The sequence below is a fragment of the Callorhinus ursinus genome, unplaced genomic scaffold (assembly GCF_003265705.2).
Source record: "Callorhinus ursinus isolate GAN/ISIS: 27379988/994484 unplaced genomic scaffold, GSC_fseal_2.0 scaffold77, whole genome shotgun sequence".
Classification (NCBI taxonomy): domain Eukaryota; kingdom Metazoa; phylum Chordata; class Mammalia; order Carnivora; family Otariidae; genus Callorhinus; species Callorhinus ursinus.
Genome location: NW_027397139.1, coordinates 838,084 through 860,679, shown reverse-complemented (window position 1 = coordinate 860,679; position 22,596 = coordinate 838,084). Strand labels below are relative to the sequence as shown.

General features: G+C 62.1%; 2 protein-coding genes across 3 annotated transcripts; both read right to left on the bottom strand.

The window, feature by feature from the left end:
• Positions 1–392: 392 nt before the first annotated feature.
• Positions 393–2,624, bottom strand: PRR22 (proline rich 22). Of its 2 annotated transcripts, none has more exons than XM_025861473.2 (3): positions 2,102–2,624; positions 1,954–2,016; positions 393–1,555 (listed from the first exon to the last, which is right to left on the bottom strand). In XM_025861473.2, the coding sequence occupies exons 1-3, from the start codon at positions 2,229–2,231 to the stop codon at positions 411–413; spliced, it is 1,338 nt and encodes a 445-aa protein (XP_025717258.1). In that variant the 5' UTR covers positions 2,232–2,624; the 3' UTR covers positions 393–410. The 2 variants fall into 2 exon arrangements, with proteins under 2 accessions (XP_025717258.1, XP_073743324.1); XM_073887223.1 differs by having other exon boundaries at positions 393–1,601; positions 2,102–2,209.
• A 143-nt stretch (positions 2,625–2,767) lies between these two features.
• On the bottom strand, positions 2,768–7,620 carry DUS3L (dihydrouridine synthase 3 like). Its single transcript, XM_025861472.2, has 13 exons — positions 7,443–7,620; positions 6,536–6,809; positions 5,774–6,286; positions 5,401–5,442; positions 5,127–5,279; positions 4,719–4,835; positions 4,451–4,516; positions 4,268–4,378; positions 3,920–4,016; positions 3,696–3,771; positions 3,214–3,402; positions 3,009–3,137; positions 2,768–2,922 (listed from the first exon to the last, which is right to left on the bottom strand). Exons 1-13 carry the CDS (start codon positions 7,538–7,540, stop codon positions 2,850–2,852), a joined length of 1,938 nt encoding a protein of 645 aa, XP_025717257.1. The 5' UTR covers positions 7,541–7,620; the 3' UTR covers positions 2,768–2,849.
• Positions 7,621–22,596: the final 14,976 nt, after the last annotated feature.

The following is a 22,596-nucleotide window of genomic DNA, read 5'->3' as shown; positions in this document are numbered from 1 at the left end:
AGGGGGAGAGAAGCAGGTTGCGGGCGGAGGGTAGGCCTCATCACTGGGCCATTTCGTGCCCCTCTCTGGGCAACCCTTTCCCCGCCAAACACCTGGGCAAAAGATCCTCACAGCGCAGTCTGGATAGCGTCTCCCCGCCCCCCTGCCCCCGCCGTCTCTGCTGGCTGACCGATCTTCCGGGTCTTGTTGGAGGGATTTATAATTCCCCGGGACTGCAGGGCTCCCCGGCTCAGCTTTGGAAGCCCAGTTACCCAGGGGGTGCTGAGGGCCTGCCGGGCCTTCCTATGTGACCCCGGGCCCGCTGCGACAGGGCGGAGGAGGGGGCCGTCCTCCGTGTCCAGCCTAGGCTCGCTGTCCCCAGGCCCTGCGATGCCACCAAGCTGACAGCAACCCGAGAGGTCAAACCCATTTTAATGCGGGGTGGCTCCCAGGTCCTGCCTGGGCCCCGAGGGGGTGGCGCTGGCCGAGCCCGCAGCCTGCTTGCCCTTGCCTCCCTGCCTGCCCTTCTTGGCGGACGAGGTGCCGGCCTTCTTCTTGCTGGGAAGCTCAGGCCGCACCACGGGGGCCGCGGTGTTGGCGGCTGGGGGCCCCGAGCGGGGCAGCGGCTCCTCATCCAGGGCCTTGAAGTTGAAAAAGTAGTCCACGTTGGACACGGTGTCCAGGATCTCGGGCACACTGTAGTCAAAGGATAGCAGCTCGTCCGGCAGGTGCAGCGAGCGGATGTCGCTGGAAGAGTCGTCCCCGCCGCCCCTGCTGTCCGGCAGGGCAGGCCCAGGGGCCGTGCGCGGGGACCCGTCGGGCTCAGCGCTGCCCGGCAGGCAGTCGAAGAGCTTCATTGCATCTTCCAGAAGCACCTTCTCAGGTAGCACGAAGGCCCTGGCTGCCTCGGGGGTCCTGGCCTCACCCGCCCCCAGTGGGGCTGCCTCTGCCTCGGCCGCCTTGGGCTCCCCGGGGCCCGGCGGGTACAGCGGGGCCGGCCCGGGCCCACCACCCTGCAGCTCCTTGGAGGGGAAGGCCAGGGGCTCGCTGGGCCCGTGGAACTGACTGAGGCGGCCTTTGAGGTGGCCGTAGGGGCCGGGGGGCAGCGCGGCCTCAGTGGGGAGCGTGAGGAGCAGGGGAGGCAGCTTGTTCTCCTTGGGGACAGGTGGCGGTGGCGGTGCGGGCGGCGGTGGGGCTGGCCCCAGGCCTTCCTTGAGCAGGGGCGGAGGCAGCTCCATGTAGGCAGGGGGTCCCCCATCCCCCACAAAGCCCAGAGCCTCTGGCCCGGGCCCCTCGGGCGGGAAGTAGGGCATGAGGTACTGGGGGCTCCCAGGCAGCGGCTGGTAGTGTGGGTATGGCGGGGGCGGTGGGGCCGGCACCGGGGCCTTGAGGTAGTGCTGGGGCTCTAGGAGGTAGGTGCCTGGCGAAGCGGGGCCCTCGGCCAGACCCCCGGGGGGTCCCCCACCGCCCACTGCCGTCAGCTTGTACAGGGACGACTGGCCGAAGTCGGTGGTGGCCCACTCGATTCGGTAGATGCGGGGGTCAAAGAAGCACCCGCAGGGTGCCATCTGGAAACCTGCAGGCCAGGGAGGGGCAGCCCTGAGAGGAGCTCTGGGACCCACCTGGGGGAAGGAGTATAGGGTGGAGGCGGTGAGAGGCACAGCCCAAACCTCAGGGACCCATCCGTGGGATAGGGAAGAGACACCTGGCGTAGGGGTCCATCCCTGAGGAATGGGGACAGAGGTCCTGCCTCTGGGGTCCCATCTGGGAGTCAGGAGTCCTGGGCATCATTTTGGGGACCTGTCTGGGGAATGGGGGCCACAGGCTTTGCCCTTGAAGGCCTACTTGAGGGACCAGAGACATAGGCCTTACCTTTTGGGAGCCACCTAGGGCCAGGGGCATGGGCAGGATAGGCCCAGACCCCTCCAACCCATCCCCGGGGTCCTCATCAAGGGCTGGGGGAGGGGCTGGTACCTGCCGGAGGGGCCGGAAACACCTCTTTCTCCGGGTTTGGGGGCTGATACAGGTTGGAGGACCCTGTGGACAAAAGCACTCCTAAGCCCTGGTCCCCACCCTGTCAGGCACCCCCACCCCCCCACACCCGACACCCTCCGACTCATACCCACAGCAGGAAGAGGCTCCGTGCAGGTGGGAGCAGGCTGGCTGCCTGGCCCCTCGGTGCCATCCAGGCCCCGAGGGCTGAAGACTTCTTGGGGAGCCGTAGGCGCATAGAAAGGTTTGGGGTGCTGCATGGGGAGGCAGGGCGCCCGGCCTGGGCAGGCCAGGAGGGCAGCAGGTGGGAGCACAGGCGGCCCACCCGGAGAACAGGCTCAGGGTCCTGCAGAGTTCTATTTGCCTGGTTACTCTGGGCGGCGGGTTCCAGGCTGCGGCCCGCCCACTGCTCAGGTTCCGGTATCAGGGGGTGGGGGGGTGGGCAGAGGGCAGATGGAGAAACCAAGGCAGCCAGAGACATGCCTCACAAAGGGTGGGGCAGACCCTTTGCCAGCCATGCCCTGGGCAGCTCTAGGGCTCCTTCCTCCAGGCAGCCTGCCCGGATCCACACCCACGAGGGCTGAGGCCCCTGCCTCGCAAGCCCTAGCGGTTTCTTTGTGGGTAAAGCCTCCCTGGGCAGCCGTAGTGGCCAGCACAGGGCTGGGCCCATGGGGGCGGCTGGGAGACTCGTCAGTGAGAAAGGAAAAGTAACTGCCGGGGACAGGGTCAGCCCGGCGTCGAGACAAAGCTCCCCAGAGCCGGACGGGGAAGCCTCGGGGTCACAGAAACGCCTGGGTTTTAAAAGAATAAAGTTTATTGTATTCTGACGCAGCAGGAGGCCCCGCTGGGCCCTCAGACGCCCCCTCCCCACCCTGCGGCTACTTGTACGCGTTGGCCTTATGCTTTGGCAGAAAGACGAAGTTGGGTGGCACGGGTCCCAGCAGCATCTCACTGTGAAGAGGGCACAGGGTGGAGTCAGGCCTGCGGCCCGCGGGCCCCTCAGCCTCCCACAGCCCGGCGCCTCGGTCTCCTGGCACCTGATCCGGATCCAGTCGGCCGCCTGCTGGCTGGCCATGAGCGTCTCCAGGTAGTCGCGGCCCAGGTAGTAGGGCGGCCGCTCGTTGATCCTCTGCGGGAGCCGCTCCAGGAGGCCCACGGGCACGTACCTGCGGGCGGCGGGCACGGGGTGAGGCCGGGCTGTCCCCACACACGGCCCCCCACCCCCCTGGCCCCAGCACCCACCTGCACAGGAAGGACAGCCACTCCAGGAGGAAGCGGCGGGTCTTCTCCACGCCCTGCGTGTCTGAGCCCCAGTGCTCCAGGCCGTAACGTGTGAAGTCCTGTAGGATGGCCAGGCGCTCAGACGACGAGATGTCCCAGTGCCGCTGCTCCTTGATCTCCGTGAACAGCCATGGTTTCAGCAGGGCACCCCTGCGGGGGGAGGGGGGGGTGGAGGGGGGGCGGGGAGGGGGTCGGTGGCTGGCGGCTGGAGCCCTGGTCCCTGCCTCCCCGCCGGGCTCAGCCAGCCTTCAAAGCCCAAGAGTTCCAACCCTCAAGGGCACAGAGGCCTGCTCCCCGCCTCCTCCCCAGCCACTGCGCACCCGCTCTCTGCCCCTTGTCCTGGAAGAGCCACCTCCCGGGAACACCAAGCAGGGACGGGGGCAGGGAGGCAGGTGCAGCTCCAGCCGGCTCTTTGTAGCCCCCCAGACACAGAGTACACTTACCGGGCGATCATCACCCCCGCGACGCCAGTCTGCATGGCGCGGTTGGCATCCTCGTACGACAAGACGTCCCCATTTCCTAAGGGACAGAGGCTGGGGGGTCTCAGGGAGCTGGGGGCAGGCGGGAGCTCGAGGGGAGGTCCTGCCAGCCCAGTGACGTCCCCGGGGCGGGGGGCGGGCGGCAGGCATGTGGCCTCTGGGAGCGGGGCTGGCGGCAGGGGACCCACCGAACAGGGGCATGGGACTGGCTGCCGTCACACACTGCGCGATGTACTCCCAGTCAGCCAGCTTGGTGTAGCGCTGCTCCCGGGAGCGGCCGTGGAGCTGAAGGAGAAGCCACGCGCGGGGAGGGAGAGACGGGCCAGGAGGCGGAGGATCAGACACAGAGAAAGAGACCCAGAGAGATCAAGAGAGACAGGCTGAGAGAGAGAGAGACAGAGAGACGAAGAGACAGACGAAGGCAGAGACGGAGGGAGAGCCAGAGAGCAGGAGGGAGAAGCAGGAAGAGAGAGACCATTAGGAAGGGCTGCCGAGCGCTCCTGAGGCCCCCACGCCCTCCGTGCCCCGAGACCCACCGTGACCAGGGCTGCACCCCAGTTCCGCAGCTCGGGGAGCAAGCGGTGTGCCAGATTCACACGCTCCTGGACGCCCGTGCGGATCTTCACCGTCAGCGGCACGTCCAGCACCTGCGGCGATGGCGGCGGTCAGTGGGACCCGGGGCCAGGCCGGGGAGGAGGCGGGGGCGGCCGAGGGCGTACCTGGTTCATGCCGCGGACGATCTGCTGGAACTTGGCTGCGCGGTTCATGAGGGCACAGCCCCCGCCCTGGGAGAAACGGGGGGCTAGAGCAAGGGAAGGCGGGACACAAGCTGGGCCTGACAAGCCTTCTCTGCCTTCGCCGTCCAAACAGGGAAAGCAAGGCACAGGAGCCCCCACAGGTCCCCAGAGACTCAGGCAGGAAGCAAGGCCAGGTCCCGGGCTCCCACCCACCCACACCGTGGAGGGTCCAGGGCCACGCGGCTGCTACCTTCTTATACACAAGGTCGATGGGGCACCCGACGTTGATGTCCACGAAATCCACCTCGATGGTGCGGTTGAGCAGCTCGGCACACTTGGTCATGGTGTCAGGAAAGGCGCCCTCAAGCTGTGGCCGGGGGCGGAGCAGGGAGTGAGGGGCTGGACCAGGCTGTCCCTGCTCACTATGGGGATGGAGCCAGCGGCCTTGTCTCCCCAAAGTGGCTCTGCGCCAAGGCCCCCGGCCCTCACAGGGGCATCGGGTCAGCCCTTGGGCCCATGGCTGAGGCAAGAAGGGTCTGGGAGTGACTGAGTCAGGCCTGGGGTCAGGGAGATCCGACCCTGGACTTGCCCCAAAGCTAGGCAGCCAAGAGCTCCCCCCCCCCCACTTCCCGCCTCCCTTCCTCGGGGCGGCACCAACCTGGACACCAAAGATATCCTCGCACGGGTGGCGTCTGAGCAGAGCCCACTCAGACGTCTGGCCCTGCAGCAGATTGGTGCACACAGCCATCTCCCCACATGTCACGTCAGCCCCGAAGCGTTTACAGATCCGCCGGAAGGGCAGGTTCCCACACTGGGGGCAGCGGGGGACACGGGCACACGTGAGGGGCAGCAGGCAGGGACCCCGGACGCCTATCGCAGCCTCAGGACCCACCAGGCAGGGGCAGACACTGGGCACCGCCGGGCTGACATACCGTGGTGAGGGGCGCCAGGTACAGCTTGCCACTGATGTCCAGCTGCAGGGAAACAAAACCCAGGGAAGCTGGCCAGGTCTCTGGGGCTCCCCTGCTTCCCCCCACCCCCCGCCAACCTCTGGGCCTCTGCACAAGTCAACGGAACCTGTGGGAGGACTGTTCTGTTCTCTGTGTTCTCCTCTGCTGCAGAGCTTCTGCCCAACTGTCAAAACCGCAGGCCTGATGCCCCTTCTGCCCCTTCTTCCAAGAAGCCTTTCCCTCCCTCCTTCCCTCCCTCCACCCCAGCCCTGATTCTCTGGGGCTGGGGGTGTGTGTTCAGCTCTTTCTGCCCCCACACTACCAGTGCCCTCAGCAGGAAGCCCTGTCCACGCACCTTCCTCTTCTCACAAGGCCGCAGCCTGACTATATCCTCGTCCGTCAGGGGCCCACAGGTCTGCACCGAGCCACTGGCAAGGGCATCAGCGCCTGGCTCTGGGAGGGCCTGCTGGGTGTCACTGCTGTCCTGCCTGGGGGCGCCTTCGGCCCCCGAGACCTCAGGGACCACGGCCCCAGGGGAGGGGCCTGGCACGTGGCCCTTACTTAGCTGGCGTAGGGCCTGCTCGGCGCGCTCAAAGCGGACCTTGCGCTTTCGCAGCTGCTGCTGCAGGGCCTTGTCCAGGCCGTTGCGGACTGGCGGGACCTGGACCCGCTCTTCCTGCACCAGGTTCTGGCCTTCGGGTCCCAGATGGGCCCCAGCGAAGCGGCAGGTCACACCATAGGGGCACCTGCCAAAGGTCTCGAAAAGCACACAGCGGGGGCCCAGGTCTGACGGCTTGGTCTCCAGGTAGAGGCCCACGTCGTGCAGGAAGCGGCAGCGGTCGCCAAAGAAACACTTTGCAGCTGAATCCTGAATGGGAACCAAGAAGCCATGAGGATGGTTGGGGGGAGGCCGGGCCAACCAGGCAGCCTGGGTGTGAGCCTCAAACCCCTCCCCTCCTGCTGCGTGTCCTGGGGCAAGTCAGGAACCCATCAAGCCTGAGTTTCTTCATCAGGAAGACGAGGACAATAACACGTCACAACTTCCTAAGGATTGAACAGGGAGCAGAGACGCTCAGACCCAAGGTCTCTAGGACTTTCAAGCAACAATCACACTCACCTGGACCAGGGACGGGCAGAGCCTATTTTTGTCGTAGTGAGTGGGTTTCACGTGGGGCCGGCCCTTGTTCTGGCCCCGGGCTCTCTTCTGAGCCTGCGGCTGCTCCCCGGGCTCGGCCGCCTCCCCCGTCTGCCCATCTTCCAGTCGGATGCGCTTGGCCTCAGGTTCAGCCAGGTCATTGCTACCGGGGTCTCCTGCCTCGATTTCCTGGCTGGGCTTCTCCTGCCCTTTGGCTTCCAGGAATTCGTGGAACTGCTCCTTAGTGGTGAGGTATCTGCCGGCAGAGAGGCAGTGGGGAAAGGGCTTCTGGAGGGAGTCCTGAGAACACCTGTCCCTGCTTAGGTGCCTCTGCTGATGGGGAGTGCATTACTTAGAACCAGCCAGCTGCCAGTGAGGGCCCACCTCAAGGCCACAGGCAGAGCCCAGATTTTGTCCCCGGGGCCCACTGCCGGGAGTATTGAGCCAAATTACAAACAGGCATAAACATCTCCGGCCACATTCGGCTAGAGAAAACTACATGTCCCCGCATGCCTTGCAATGGGGCCACAGTCGCCACATTCCCCAGCATGCCCCACGGCCCGCGCTTCAGACACAAGTCCCTGCCCGTAGCTGAGGCGGGCTGCAGGTGCACAAGCGCTACTCCCGCCATACGCCCGGACTACAGTCCCCAGCATGCACTGCGGCCCCAGCCTCCAACCCTGCCCAGCCCGACAAGGACCGTGCTGTCCTTCGCACACGTGACAACCCCCAACGTGCGCTGTCCGCTCCGACCCTGCGGGTGCAGGAACCGCCCAGACTGAAGAGCCTGCGAGCTTCCCGCCCGGGCCGCTGCCCCGTCACCCGGCATGCACCTCTTGTAGGTGCCGGGAAGGCCTCGTGAGGGTTTCCTCCTGCCCCGGCGACTCACTGAGGTTTAATGGGCGCCACCCCCCGTTCCGGAGCGCCGGCTCCTGAATCGCCACCGCCACCACTCTCTGCTGGGGCCTCCGCCGCTCCCTCCGCCATCGGCCCCCCTCACGCCGGCTTTGGAGTGCAGCGGGAAGGCCTTCCGGGTCGCGAGTGCGTCTTCCCGTCGTGCTGGGGAAATGCGCATGCCCGGGGCGCTCCAAGTGACGCCATTGTTCGCGAGTCGACGTAAGGGGGCGGAGCCTGAGTGGGGGTGGAGCCTCGGGGTCCCACTTAGGGTAGTACCGCTGAGCTGAAGGGCTTGCTCAGTGCTCTGCCGACGGGCCGTAGTCGACCCACAGGGGTATTCGAAAAACTTTGAACCTGGGGCTTAAAAAAAAACAAACTCCACGGCTTTTACGCGGGACATTATCGACAGATAATTAGTTGAGTGCCTGCGCGCCAGAGGCTGTCCTAGAGCCAGACACCCGCAGCGACTACAACAGGCGAATCCCGACCCTTGAGAGCTCCCGGAGGAGCGGAGGTGGTGGTGGGCGGGGGAGCGGTCTGGCTTCTAGCGCTGGCTTCGGCTGCCCTCTGCAGGACAGTCTGGGGATAAAACGGTGGACTTGCGGTGTCCAGTCCCGGCGAGACGACTTGCCCAGCTGTGCCTGCCCACCTCCGGGGACCCGAGCTCACTCCTCCCTCCTAAGATGCCCGCCCCATTGCCCTCTGAGGTTCCACCAGGAGTCTCCCCCCACCGTCCCCACAGGCACCCCAGGCCACTCCAGAGAGGCAGTTGGATAGATGGGGAAACTGAGGCCCACAGAGGGCTGTCTGAACATAGTCTCCCCTCTCTGGGCCTCCAAGGCCTCCCTGGCTCTGCCTTGCCATGGCCTGCGCTTTCTGTGTAAGGCAATCGAGGGCCTCCTGTAAGCGGGGGGAGGGAGAGAGAGGGGACTTTGGACTGGCCATTGACAACAATATTAATATTAATGACGTAATATTAATTGCTTATTATTATAGTGGTGTAGTATTAATCGTATACCGGTAGCTATACATTTATTGAGCACTTATTTTGTCTAAGCCCTTTTCTTGCATTAACTCACTTATTCTACTCTCTGACTTTGTGCAGAGGGAACAGGCATTCATCCCAAATCCACCTGAATCCGTGGGTCCGAGAGGTCCCTGGCCCAGGGACTGCCCCACCGTCCTGAGCCAGAGAGCAGGGCATCAGCCTCCCCTCCTGCCTCCCCGCCGCCACAGCCTGTGGGTTCCTGGCTCCTGCCCACTTGCCCCCCAGAGTCTCTCTCTAGTCCATCCCCTCTCCCATCACGCCCCCCCAACACACACACACACAAACCTCCTCTCTTCCCCCTCCCCCCTCCTCTTCCTCCTCCCTCCCTTCCTCCTCCAGAAGGCTCTCTAACTGCCCCCTGCTGGGGATACTGCCCCCTTCAGGCTCTGCAGCCATTTGAGCATCCCCCCCACTGGGATCGTGACCCTCATCATCCTGGTGCTACCTGGCCACATGCCATCTTCCCCACTGTACTGTGAGCTCCGAGAAGGTGGGAGTTGGGTCCACCTCAGTCATTGTGTGTCCCCAGCACCCAGCACCAGGCCCTGCTCCCCGGAGGTGCCCAATGAACACTTGCTGAGTGAGGGCATCTTATAGCTGGGAGACTGAGGCACAGAAGGGCCAGGACCTGCTCTGGGGGGTCCTGCCTTCACTGAGGCTGTGGCAGGGGGATGAGAACTTCCCTGGTGTCACCCTGGAGAATGTGGGGACATTCAGGAAGATGTCCCCCTCCCCACCCTGAACCAGGCCTGAGTCGTCCTCTGAATGCCCTATCTTCACATTTGGATTTGGGGAAGTAGAAAGGAGGTAGGTGGCACAGGGGACCAATGGGGCCACCGAGGCACTCAGATGGGGGGAGGCAGGGCCTGGGGAAGGTGCTGCGTGTACTCTCTCTCTCTCTGTCTCCGTCTCTCTTGGTGTCGCCCTCCCTCTCTCCCTCTGCTTCTCTCTCTCGGAGTCCCTCTTTTCTGTCTCCCTGCTCCTTCCCTGTGCCTCTGTCTCTCCCCTGCCCTCTCTCTGTCCCTCTTAGCCAGGCCGGATAGGGTGGCAGCAGCAGGGCTCGTGCAGCCTGGGCTCAGTGCCCGTTTCTGCCGGGGCCACCCCGGATTTGTGGCTGTGCCTCCTTTATCTGGGGCTGCAGCTGCCCCTTATCTTCTGGCTTCAGGACACGAGACAGGGATTAGGGCAGCCCAGGCCAAGGACGCGAGACAGCAGGGTTGGGCAGACGGGTGGCAAGGGCCAGGGTGCTGGGGGGGGGTGCCGCAGGGCACCCGCAAGCCTTGGCAGCCGGGGCTGCTGCGTGCGTGCGTGCATGCGTGCGTGTGGGGGGGGGACAGTTTGTACACATGTATGGCTTTTGCATGTGTGATGGTGTATACGCATGTGCAGCTGTGACTGGGGAGAGTGTGTGTCTTGGGGGGGGTCTGTGTATATAATTGTGTTTCTGAGTGTGTGTTTATGTGTGTGTGTGTGTGTGTGTGTGTGTGTGGCTGTGCCTCCGTGAGCCCCCGCCCCGCCCCACAGGTGCCGCACAGCCCCTGGCCCAGCCCCCACCCGGCTGCCTGCCCTGCGGCCCTGGCTCCCTTGGGCTGGCCTGATGGCTTTCCCACCTTGCTGACCCAGGGCCCCCAGGGACAGGGCCCCTGACCTGTGGCCTGTGGCTGCAAATGGCCCTATGGGGATGGCCGTCAGCCCTGCTTTTCCCATCCTCCCTTGCCTCGACCCGGCCGCCTCCTTCCTGCCGCCCACGGGCCTCAAGGGCCCCATCCTGGCCGAGGCCACCAGCTCCTCCTGGCCCCCTCGCTCTGACCCTGGGCTGTGTCCCCTGTTGGGGCTGAGGCTTCTCTCCACTCCAGCATTGTCCAGCTTGGGGCCAGGATAACTGTCAAATTGAGAACCCTGAGCCTAGTTTAGAGGAGCCTCTTGGCCGGCAGTTGGCCGCCCGGAGCTGTCCCAGTGACCCCTGGCAAGCCCATTCCCTTCTCCACGGGAGAACGACACTACCAATCCCTGAGGATCTGCACTGGGCACAGAATGACTGTGGGAGCAATTTCACCGATGAGCCAACTGAGGCCCAGCCATCTCCGTGACCAGCTCATCGTGGGGTGGAGCAATGACGAGTGTATGGAGATGCTCCAGCTGGGGGTGGCGGGAGAGACAGAAGACACAGAGGGCTCCGGGCCACCTCCACCCCTGCAGCGCTGGTTCCTGGGGGTCCTGAGGTACAGCGCGGGGCCTGCAGGGCCTGGACCAGCTCCTGGTGCTAAGATGGAAACTTCTCCACCAGCCAAGTCCATGTCTTGGCCAGCAGCCGCTGGCCTCCCAGAACCTCTGCCTGGGCCTCCACTAGTGAACAGAGCACTCCCCTTGGGAGCAGTGACTGTGCAGCAAGGGCGGGGGGGGCAGCCTCGGGGGTCAGGGGTGGAGGAGTGGCCAGGGCAGTGGTTGAATGTTCTGGAATCATCCAGCCCCGGGTGTGAGCCTCTTCCCTACTCTGTGACCTTGGGCCAGCGTCTTGACCTCTCTGATCCCCAGGTTTCAAAACTGCCAAGTGAGCACTGCAGGGGAGGGGGCATTGGGGGTGGGACACCCGACGAGGCAGTGAGTGAGCGGAACTAATTCCCAGGCAAACAACATAGAGGGCTGGTAGGTGACAGGGCCTGAGCTCTGGGTGCACCTGCGCTGTCCCACCCCTGCCTTGGCCTTGACCCTAGGGCCAGCAGGCTCAAATCAGCCACAGGGGCCACGTGCCCACAGATGCCCCCTACTCCACACTGAGCCTCGGTTTCTCTGTGCATATTTGCGCACTGGGGAGACCACAGCCCATGCCACCCACGGGCTGCTCTAGAAGCAGGGGAGGTTCAAGGCTCTGTTCCACCCACCCCCACCCCACAGCAGCCACAGTCTGGGAGAAGGAAGGTTTAAAAATAAAGCATTGTAAATACCCGTGTTTCCTGCAAATAGAACCAGCCCCTGAATCCCCGTGGCCTCCCGGGCAGCTGGGCTCAGACAGCTCCTTTGAGGGGGGTGGGGGCCAGAGGGAGGGTGTGTCTGTGTGCACCCCAGTTCCCAGCTGCTGTGTGAGTCAGCCAGTGCGACAGGGTGTCTGTCACTGCCTGTCCAGGGGGTGACAAAGTGTGTGGGTTGGTGACAGAGAGCGTCCAGAGGTGCTGGGTTGCGTAAGGTGACACACTGGTGCAGGAAGGTGTTGGGACGGAGTGAACGTGTGCCTCCTGTGACCACGTGGGGCTGGCCCCAAGCAGAACGGGGTTTCTGGGGGCCTGCAGGTGATGGGGTCTCCAACAGCGGTGGAAGGTGGGCACGTGTCCTGGCGTACCCCCTCCTACCTCCTGTCTCGCCCCACCGCAGCCTCACCCTGGCGCCCCTGCCCACCCCAGAGGAAAAACCCAGTCTTTCAAGTTGCTGTTGCCAGGGCAACCACTTTACAAGCCTCCACATGGTGGGCACATGTGTGTGTCCTGCGCCCCATGTGTCTGCACGCCCCCACCCCCATGGCCCCAGCCACGGTGGGGAGGGGGATGCCGGCAGTGTGGGGTGAGCAGGAGGTGGCCAAGGGGCGGCTGGTGACAGCTTAATGGTGGCTGGGTGCAGGAGGGTGGGCTCCCGGCTGGGCCGCATGTGTGCAGAGGGGCTATGCCTCCCAGACTAGCCTCACACGTGTGTGCGCTTGTGTGCACGCACGACAGTGTCTCCGAGTCTGCTGCGCTTGTGTGGCTGTGGGGCGCATACCGCATCCTCCGGGGTGTGTGCATGTGGTGGGTTACTGTGTGAAACGTACGCATAAGGGCTGTGTGTGCACACCGCAGGAACATGAATTGTCTCCGTGTGGCCGTGTTGTACCAGCAGTGGGTGTGGAGTGGATCACACGGAGTGCCTGTGTGTGAATTAACGTGTGTCATGTGTATCGGCGCCAGGTAGCAAGGGCGTGTGTAACGATCTGCCAAGCGCACGTGAATGTGCCCGAGCAACCACGGGGCGACCTGAGGGCTGGTGGGCTACTGTGTGTGAATATCCTGTGTGTCTGTGTCTCTACTAGGTACCGTGTGTGTGTCTGTGTGTGTGTGTGTGTGTGTGTGTGTTATGGGTAGTGTGAGCTTTGTGTCCATGTGCATACGTGTGTCTGGCTGGAAGCAAAGGAAGGACACCTGTGTGCGTGTGTGTGTGTGTGTGTGTGTCCATGCATGCCCTCGGGCAAGGAAATGGGTGGTCGTGACCGCTCTGTGTTAGGGATGGTGTTGTTCTCAGAAAGGGCCTCCCAGTGTGTGTGAGAACAAGGATGGCACCGGGTGTGACCCTGCCTGGATCAAAGATTTGGGGGTCCGTGTGCGAATGGCCAGGGTGAGTGTGTCACCGGGGGGAGCACAGGGTGACACCAATAATGGCAGACACTCGGGCATCGCTCACCACGAGCCAGGGACGGTTACTCCTATTTATTTAATCTCTACGACAACCCTATTAGAATCTACTCATAATATCCCGTGTTACAGATGGGGAAACTGAGGCACATTCAACAAGTATCGGCCCAAGGCTGCACAGAGCAAACACCTGCCCTTCCCATCCCAGACCAGGACCGGGCAGCTCCCACGCTGCCACTTCTCATACCCGCTCGTTGTTATGCCCCCACCCTACCCGCAAGCTCACGTCCTAGCGGACTCCTTCCGGCTGTCCTTCCTCCGTGCTCCCGAGGTCCCCCACCCGCATGAGCCCGAGTACAGGGGGTGAGACTACCTGAGTGTCTCCTGTCATCGCGCATACTGCGTACTAGTGCAAGTTGTACAGGCCTTTGCGGGGGGGGGGGGGTGTTGAGGGCCCGGAGGGGGGGCGGGGAGAGGCGGGACGGTGGTCCTAGGAAGGTCTAATACCCGTATGAATCCCAGGGCTGCTGGGATCAGAGGAATGCAGGCGGCCTGGGCCAGGGTGAGGAGGCCCCAAGAAATCAGGCGGCAGCAGAGAGAAACCAGAGCACCCGGCCCCAGGAACGCAGGCGGTGGCCGGGACGGCGCGGGAAAAAGCCCGATGCGGGGGCCCGAGGGCTGAGGGCTGGGAGGTAAGGAGGGTGTTTTTCGGTAACTAGGCCGCGGGGGGGCGGGGCCACGGCAGTTCCAGCCCCGCCCACTCCACCCACCCCCGGAGTCAGCTGGGGCCGCCAGGGGGCGCTTTAGGAACGCGGAGCCGTCGGGGAGGGGGCGCGGTGGGTTTGGGCGCGCAGGCGGGAGAGGCAAAGCGGGGTCTTGGTACCCAGAGAGCGCCGCGGAGAGCCAGGGGTGGGAATGGGATCCCCTCGCAGGGCTCTGAGGCCAGACTGGGGAGAACTGCCACTTGATGAGGGGCTCTGTGGGCAGCGGGGATCATCAGTCTCAGGGTATCACTTACTGTCTTAGGAAAAAACACTGGGTCTCAGTTCTCTAGAACGGCTTTGTCACGGGGGGCTTCTTTAGCTTTGTGGAAAGAGGACCTGGGGCAGGACTAGGAGGACCCCGCAATCTTCAGTGGGGTAGGAGGAGACTGTGGCCGCTGTGACCGTCGTCTGGGGTAGTGCTGTGACTCTTAATTCCCCGGAGGGGAATCTGGGGGAGGGGCTTCCTGGGGCCCCAGACTTTTGGAAGATGAGCCGTTCGGGTCTCTGGAGTAGGGGTGGGAAACAGCTAATTAGGGGGCCGCTGTGCTGCGGTTCCCTTGAGGGGCTTCCTTGGTGAGGGTACTTCTTGGGGCCCTGCCTTCTGGAAGGGGACCAGGCAGGACCCAGGAGTTTGGCAGTAAAACCAGATCCTCAAATAGAGCGTGGGGCGCTGAAGGCCGCGGATACTGGCGTCGGGGGCGCTGTGCCTTTTAACCCAGAAGGGGGCCCTTGGGGAGGGGTGGTCTTGGGGCCCCGGCTTTCCTAAAGGGCCCGGGGAGATGACCTTCTAGAGGGGGCGCTGTGGCCCCTGCACCCTAGCCACCTGCGCTCCTCCCGCCCCCCTCTCCTTGGGCGGGGGCGGCTCTCGTCCCGGGAAACCCGAGCCACCGCCCCTGGCCCCGCCCCCGGCCCCGCCCCCCGCCCGGAGCCGGCCAAGCCGTCCGCGGCGGGAGCGGCGGAGGCGGCGGGAGAGCGCGCGGTGAAGCCGCTCCGAAAGCCCGGGCCCCTCGCGCCGCAGCCCCGGAGCCCAGAGTCGCGTGCCCAGGCCGCCCGCGCCGTCCGTGCGCCCCCGCGCCCCGCGCCCTCCGAGCCGCCGGCCGTCCAGGGCACCCCCAGCCCCAGCCCCAGCCCGGCCGGGATGGCCGCAGCCCGCGGCTGATCGAGCCCGGGGGGGCCCCATGGGCCGGCCCGCGCCGCGTCCCCCCCGCGGCCGCCCCCTCCGGCCCGGGCCCCCCCGGGCGCCGCGGGCCCAGGCGGCCGGGATGGCGGTCGCGGCGGCAGGGGCAGGGGCTGGGGCCGGCGCGGGCGGCAGGCGCGGCCACCACTGACGGGTAGTCGGGCACCCCGAGCAGGTAAGCAAGGGCAGGCGGGGGACCCGCAGGGGACCGGCGCTGGGGGAGGACCGGCCCCGTGGACGGAGGTTTGGGGGCTTACAGGGGCTCCGGATAGACCGGTAGCTTCCCTCCTCTAGCCAAGAACCGGCATGTGTATGAAGGTGGGGTCTAGGGGGCGACAGGTCCGCGCACGGCAGGAGGGGAGAGGTGGGCAGGGCGATCTTCCGCGCCTCTCCAAGCCAGGATCTGGCCCGGGTCCTTGTCCGACGGGACGGGCGCGCCTCTGCCTCCTTGGACCCCCAAGTGTGCGTCTGAACAGGGGTGGAAGCGGGGGCAGCCGGAATCCCCTCCCGAGCCTCTAGGAGGGCGAGACCCAGACACCCGCGCTGCCTTGTGGTGTACAAGGGGCTGTGGGGGGCGTTCGGGTCCGCGGACCCCAGCCGTGGAGCTGCCGTCGCGGCCCAGCTGCGCGCAGAAGTAAACATCTGTCAGTGGCGCTTTCCAGCCGCCGCCGCCTCCGGGGACACGGTGTCCTCCGGTAAGGGCCCGGCTCTCTCGGCTCCGGGAGCCTCCTGTTCAGCCACAAGAGGGCGCGAAACGCTTTTTGGGGGGAGGGTAGTCCCTTAAGGGCAAAGAGTGGATTTGAAGGAGAGGGGGCTGTGCCTCCTTGCTTTTTTTTTTTTTTTTTTTTAAAGGCATCTCTTGCTCAGTCTCAGAATTCTCCCAGAAGGTGGAGTGTGTGGGTTAGGAGTCATTAGGCAGAGGTGGATGCAGACAGTGGGCAGATTTGGGGTGGGACTGGAGAGAGAAATGGTCCCTCCCAGGGGTTGGTGGCACCACCACCCCTTCCCCCAAGAAGCAACAGTATATATTGTGGTGTCACTGGCTGGGCTCTGGGCCTGTGGTTACCTGCAAGTCTGGGACCCCAGCCCAGATCTGGGGAGCAGGGCCAGGGTCCTGGGAGGGGGGTTGCTGGAGGCCAGACCCCTGACTTTCCTCACTCCTGCCTGCCTGCCCTGCCCTCTCTCTGCTCAATCCTTCTCTGTGTGTTCCATGACACTCTTTGTCTGTCTTCAAGTGCCCCAGGCTGAGGAAGCCCCAATGGGGCGTGACTGGTCTAGGCGGATGTCAGTGGAGGGAAGACTCCCAGCTTTGCCCGTTTCCCCCCACCACCAGCCCCTTGCCTTGGGGCCCTTTGGACACCCCTCCCCATTCCCTTCATCCTAGGACTCCTGAGGTTCAGGGTTCCAAAGCCACCCCTGGGCCTTATAGACCACTCCTAGTGGCAAGCGTTCTAGGGGTACAGGGAAGAAAACAAAACGTCCCCCCTAGTGGCAGGGCACAGTGACTGAAATTCCACCATCAGGGCTTGTCCCTCGGTTTCAGACCTCATTTTTCGGGAAACAAGCAGAGAATGTAGCTTTCAAGAGCCTGGGGCAGGAGAAGGAACGAGTTTGCAGCCAGGCACAAGGATACAATCAAGAGATTGTTCCCACAAATGTTTGCTGGATGGTGATGGTGTGGTTGACTGTTGGTGTCTGGGCTCATGGGCCTTGTCCTTCAGGGAAGATAGACTTAGACCCAGGGTGGAGCCCAGAGTGAGTAGCAAAGTGTCTACCTCAGGGTAAGATGATCGAGGGAGACTTCCTGGAGGAGGGGCATTGGGGCTGGGGCTGTGAAGGATAAGTAGGAGTTTTCTAAGTGGGAAAAGAAAGGGCATTCCAGGTAGCCGGAACTGCACATTCAAAGATCTGGAGGCAGGTAATAACACGACTGGTTTTGGAAAATCCAGAGCGTCTGGGTGAGTGTGGGAGGGAGGTACTGTTCTGAGAGGTTGGCAGAGGGAAAACTGGGCTGGGGCATTCAGGGCTGGATTCCTGGAGGTTAGGGTTGGAAACACAGAGCAGAGAGGAACGGGTCTTTAATGTGTCTGGCATCACTGGGCCCAGCCTTCTTTGCTGAGACTGTAGATTCCTCTGCAAATGCATCTTTCCTGGTCCCCAAGATAGGACAGAGAGGTCTGGGCCTCTGGGGGAAGGCCCACATGGGGAGATGGAGGGCCAGGTGGGGTCTACCTCTGCTTAGTAAGCACCAAGTAAGCATGGGGCGGGCCAGGCAGGAGGCTGGTTCTCCCCAGTCTGCAGCTGAGAAAACTGAGACTGGGCAAGCTGGAGGGATCTTTCCTTCATGCCCCGTATATTTCCTAAGCATCAAGCTCTCTGTGCTAGGATGAAGCACAGGATAAGATGGTCCTGGTGACTGATACACCTGGGGGTGGGTGAGGGAGTGGAGGAGAGGCTCCCAAGCCAGCCAGCCAGATCTTTGCATGTGCAGTTCTTGCTACCTGGAATGCCCTTTCTGTTCTCACTTATAAAACTCCTACTCATCCTTCACAGCCCCAGCCCCAATGCCCCTCCTCCAGGAAGTCTCCTCCGCCCCTTCTTCCCTGAGGTAGACCCTTTGTTCCCCACTCGGGGCCCCACCCTGGGTCCAAGTCTGTCTTCCTTGGAGGACAAGGCCCAGGAGCCCTGACACCAATGGCCACACCATTTACTGTCCAACAAATATTTGTGGGAGGTTATTTTCAGGAGAGGTTACTTTCAGGGGAGGTAACAGCTACAAAGGAAGCCTGAGGGGAGAATGGGGCACTTCAGCAAAGGTATGCAGGAGCAGAAAGATCTTCCCTACAAATCCGAGTGAAACCAGGCTTCAGGCTGGTCCTGGAAGAAATCAGACAAGGGGCTCCTGTTTGCCGGGGGGGGGGGTGTCTAACTTCCCACTTGGGGAAACCGAGACCCAGAGAGAGCGTGCCTAAAAAGCTCAGTGCGTTGGGGACCTGAGGCGGAATTTGAACTTGGGGAGGTAGAAGAGATGACTCAGGTGCCCTGGTCCCCAGGAAACCAATGGTAGGGTTTGAGTCACACCTGAGGTCTGTGCTTCTGCTCCCCCTTCTGTCCCATGGCCAGCCTTGCGTGGTGTCCTCCTGGCTGCTCCCAGAGGATCCAGGTCCCTTGTGCCACCCGCCGGGTCCCACACCAGCTGCTCAGCCATGCCAGGCTTAATTAGGCTGATCCCGTTATCCCACCCCAGGGAGCCCCCTCCTGCCTGCTCCAGACACCTGCAAGGACGGCCCCAGGCCAGCCTGGCTAGGCAGACCAGCCTGCTAAGGTCAAGGTGAGAATTTTACAGGCCAGCCGCGGAGGGCTGGGCCAGAAATGGTGGGTCTGAAAAGCTGGCGGCCCTGCCCCCCACGCTCCCCCGTCCAGCCTCCCCGAGAACACGCCCTTCAGGCATCAGGTTCAGAGAGAAGGCTCCAGGCACTGGGGGGTGGGGGGGTGGGGTGGGGAGGGGATGGGGAGCTGACCCTGCAGGTCACATGGCCCCATCTCTCCCCTACCTCATCTCCCCACACTGACCCCCAACTCCATTTGCTCCTGCAGCTCCCTCCACCTAGAACACTCTCTCCAAATCTTCACTTGGTCTCAACTCAAAGCTGCCTCCTCTAAGAAGCCCCCCGGCCGCTTACCCTAAAAGGCTCCCGCAGTCACTATGAATTCACCTTGTTTTATTTTGTTGCCCTACTGCCAACATCTAAATTACCTTATTTATTTCTTCTTTCTTATCCATCTCTCTGATTGGACAGGGAGCTTGGCAAGGGTGGGGCCCAGGTTGGCCATGGTCATCTTGAGTTCCCTGCCTGGCCCAGCACACAGTAAGCACTCAATAAGTGTTGATCTGATGTGTTGGGGGCGGAGCTCAGCCCGGCACACTGGGCTTGCTGCCGTGTGGGCAGGTTATTTACTCGCTGGCTCTGCTCTGCTGCGTGTCTGAGAAAACCTCTTATTTATGTGGATGCCAGCCCCCCTTTCTCCCAAATGGCAGAACCTATCCTGCCCTCCCGCTACTCCCCTACCCTCGGCATGGCCCTGGCCACTCTGGACCCAGGGACTGTGGAGGCATTTGAGAGGACAAGTTTGGAGTCAGACCCACGTACAGCCTCAGCTCGGCCGCTTCTTTTCTTTTCCTTTCCTTTCCTTTTTTTTTTTTTTTTAAGATTTTATTTATTTATATTTAGAGAGAGAGAGCACATGCACGGGAATGAGTTGGGGGGGGGGCAGAAGGAGAGGGAGAGAAAATCTCAAGCAGACTCCCCGCTGAGTGCAGAGCCTGAGGCAGGGCTCAATCCTACGGCCCTGAGATCATGACCTGAGCTGGAATCAAGAGTCGGATGCTGAACCGACTGTGTGGGGAATAACGACATTTTTTTCCAGGGACGGTGGGGACTGTTAAACATGTGGAAAGCACTTAGCACAGTGCTTCACACTAAATAAACATAATAGCCAACATGGTGGGGGTGTTAATGTTATTATTGTTGTTGTTAGAGAGGCCATATGGTACAGTGATTAAGAATGTGGAGGGGGTACTGGGGCTGGGACTTTGAGGGATGCGTAGGAGTTCACCTGACTAGCTGTGTTCGAATCCGAACTTGGTCACTTACACTCTGTTTGATCTTGAGCAAATAACTTCACTTCTTTGGACCTCAGTTTTTCCACCCACAAAATGGAGATAAAATAGTCCATACCTTGCTATGAGTTACTATGTGTAAAGTGCTTAGAACAGCACAGTACAGTTGTGCACTAGTGCTAGTGTTAGCTATTATTATTATCTTTGCTACTGTTACTATCATGGGGCAGCCGGCACAGTCCTCCCCAAGAGCCACTCTGTCTATACACTCCTCGGCTTCACTCTGGCGAAGACAGACACAGAGCCCCTTCAGACAAGCTCAGAAGCTCAGACTTGATCCTCAGAGTAGCAGGGAGCCAGGGATGGTTCTAACAACTGGGCAACAGAGAGCTTCTGCGTGGGGAGAAGAGGAGGAAAGGCTGGGCCCCCACCTCTAGCTAGGCCTGCAAGGTTGGCTGGGGGGTATTTGTGACTGCAACCCCCCCCCCATGAGGCCCCTGCAGACACGGCATCAGAACCGGCTGCGCTAGCCAGATGTTCCTGGTTTACCCCCAGATGTGTGTTGCTGGCGCACGGCTGCCCTGGCCTCCCCATCTCCACCGTGGGGCGGGGCTGGGCCCTGGGGCCTCCCAGGGAGGGGGCACATTTTTGTGGGCTGTGGAATTTGTTTCTTGTTTTGCAGGACCATTGAGTCTTGCCTCATTGGAGGCCAAGTCCTGCCCCTCCTGCGACCTCAGTTTCCCCATCACTGGAACTTCCAGGGGCCATCTAGGGGGAAGGAGAGGAGTAGGGAGCCCCGGAGCTGTCAGCACGGACGGCGGAGACGTGCTGGCACGTGTGTCTGAGGTCCGGCCCCTGCTGCCACCGGCCAGGCCCGCAGGACTTCACTGAATGAGCTGGCCCTCCAAATGCGGGCAGGGGTGTCCCAGGCAGCTCACTGTGCGGACGGGGAAACTGAGGCTCAGAGAGGGGGAGGAGCTTGCCCCATGTCATCCAGCAAGGAAGAGGCAGAGCTGGGATCCGAAGGCAGCCATCTACAACCCCGGTGCTGCGGGGCTCAGACACGAGCCCTTCCTCACACGCTCACACCCACATGGGCACGCGCGACCCCCACAGCTGCCCCCACCGCTTCTCAGCCTGGCTCGCTTCTGCCTGCGGGCAGTGCCGACAGCCCCATGAGCCGCCCGTCCAGCTCCTCCGAGTCCTCCCTCGTGTTCCCATGGGGCTGGGTGGCACCCTTCAGGAAGGTCCCCTGTAGGAAGGCCAGGGAGGTGTCCAGGAGTGAGGTGGAGAAGGAGAAGGGTGTACGTGGAGGGAGGCACCACACGGGCAAAAGTATGAAACAGAAAGAGAGAGCGAGCACAAGTAGGGGGAGCTGCAGCAGAGGGAGAGAGAGAAGCAGGCTTCCCACTGAGCAGGGAGCCCGACGTGAGGCTCGATCCCAGGACTCTGGGACCATGACCTGAGCCGAAGGCAGACGCTTAACCGACTGAGCCACCCAGGCGCGCAAGCTCATACCTTTGTGAACAGAATTCTTGCCTGTCCGTGCCTTGAAAGGACGCAGCCCAGGCTAGCTCTCCAAAATCCCCCAGTCCAGAGAAGACAGATTTGGATCCAGATACTATGCCAACAGGGCTGGGTAAGAGGGAGGGACCTGCAGCTGAGGATCCAAGATAGGAAGCTGGAACGGCTTCCTGGAGGAGGGCCTATAGGAGCTAGGGCTCTGAAGAATGAGTAGGAGTTTACCATATGGGGGCAGGCCCCAATTCAAGGCCTCCCTCAGACTAGAGAGATGAGTGAATGTAGGGAAGTGCGCCCTCCCATCCTTCGCCCTGGGAATGAGCACAAAACCCGTGCCTCCCTGAGGCCAGGAGCTCTACGGCAAGGAGGCTGTTGGCCTCGAGAACAGGTATGCCAGGCCCGTGTCTCCTGGGAGGCTCCATGGAAAGGTGGAACCTCAGGGCGTTGCCTGGGCACCAGGATAATGAACAGAGTTTCTTGGCACTACCAAGGAAGCTTCCAGAAAAACCCACATGCACACACCCTCACCCTGTGTGTTCCTTGGAAGATTGGAAGGGCTGGCCTGGCTGTGTGACTCTGGGTTACTCATCACCCCTCTCTGGGCTTCGTCCCAGCTCTGGGCACTCCGTAGCCTCCAGCTAGAAGTGAGGTCCTCCTTGATCCCACTTCCTGCACTTCAGACTGTCATGGCCCCCAAGAAAGAAGGGGGCTCCCTTTCCCGGGCAGTGAGGATTCTCCAGGGTCTGGACATTTTCTGAGAGTTGAGAGGAGACCACTGGCCAAGGCCCTGTCTGGGCAGTGTGGGAAACCCCGGAGATGCAGACAGAAGGGGACTGGGCCATGCATCAGTGTGTCCCCATGTGTGTGAGTGTGTGGCCAGGATGTGAGAATGACAGAGGCAAGCAGGTGGCGGGCCCGGCTCGGCCCAAGGCCAAGCGCATGAACGAAGCAGGACACGCGGAGCCTGCAGGTGTGTGTCCCTGAGTGTGCGCAGGTCCAAGTGCTCAGGGGAGGGCTTGGGAGCGGCATACCTGCATGGCCATGCCTGTTCTCTGGGCCAGCATGCCAGAGCCAATGCGTGTTTTCCGTGAGAGTGTGAAAACACTTGTGTGGGAGCTCCCAAGTGTGCAAGAGGCTAAGAACACCTGGGTGGCTGGGAGTGTGAGAGCTCCAAAGCGGGAGGGCAGGCGGTCTATGCTATGTGAGAGTGCATAAGTGTGAAAACGTGCTAGTGTGTGACAGGGGAGTGTTCAAATATGATAACCTATGAGTGGTGCATGTGTGAGCCCAAGGGTGAGGATGTGTGAGCATGCATTGCACTAGCAGGTGAACAAAGCTGTCAAATGTGTGAGTGTGAGGGTAAACACGCCTAAGTGTGAAGGTTCAAGCCTGCGAGTGCAGGACACTAGGATGAGTGTGGTAGTGATCAGATGTGTGTTGTGAGAACAGCTGAGTGTGTGATTCTGTTCATATATGTGAGCGTAATTAGGTTGGAAGTTATTAGTGTGAACACACTCAAGATAGTGATTGTATTTATGTCTTTCAGTGTAATCATGCTTGAGGGTATGAATTGTGAAAACTGCTGGGAGTGTGATAATGTCGGGCGTCCGAGTGTGCCAGTGACCTCGTGCGTAAGTGT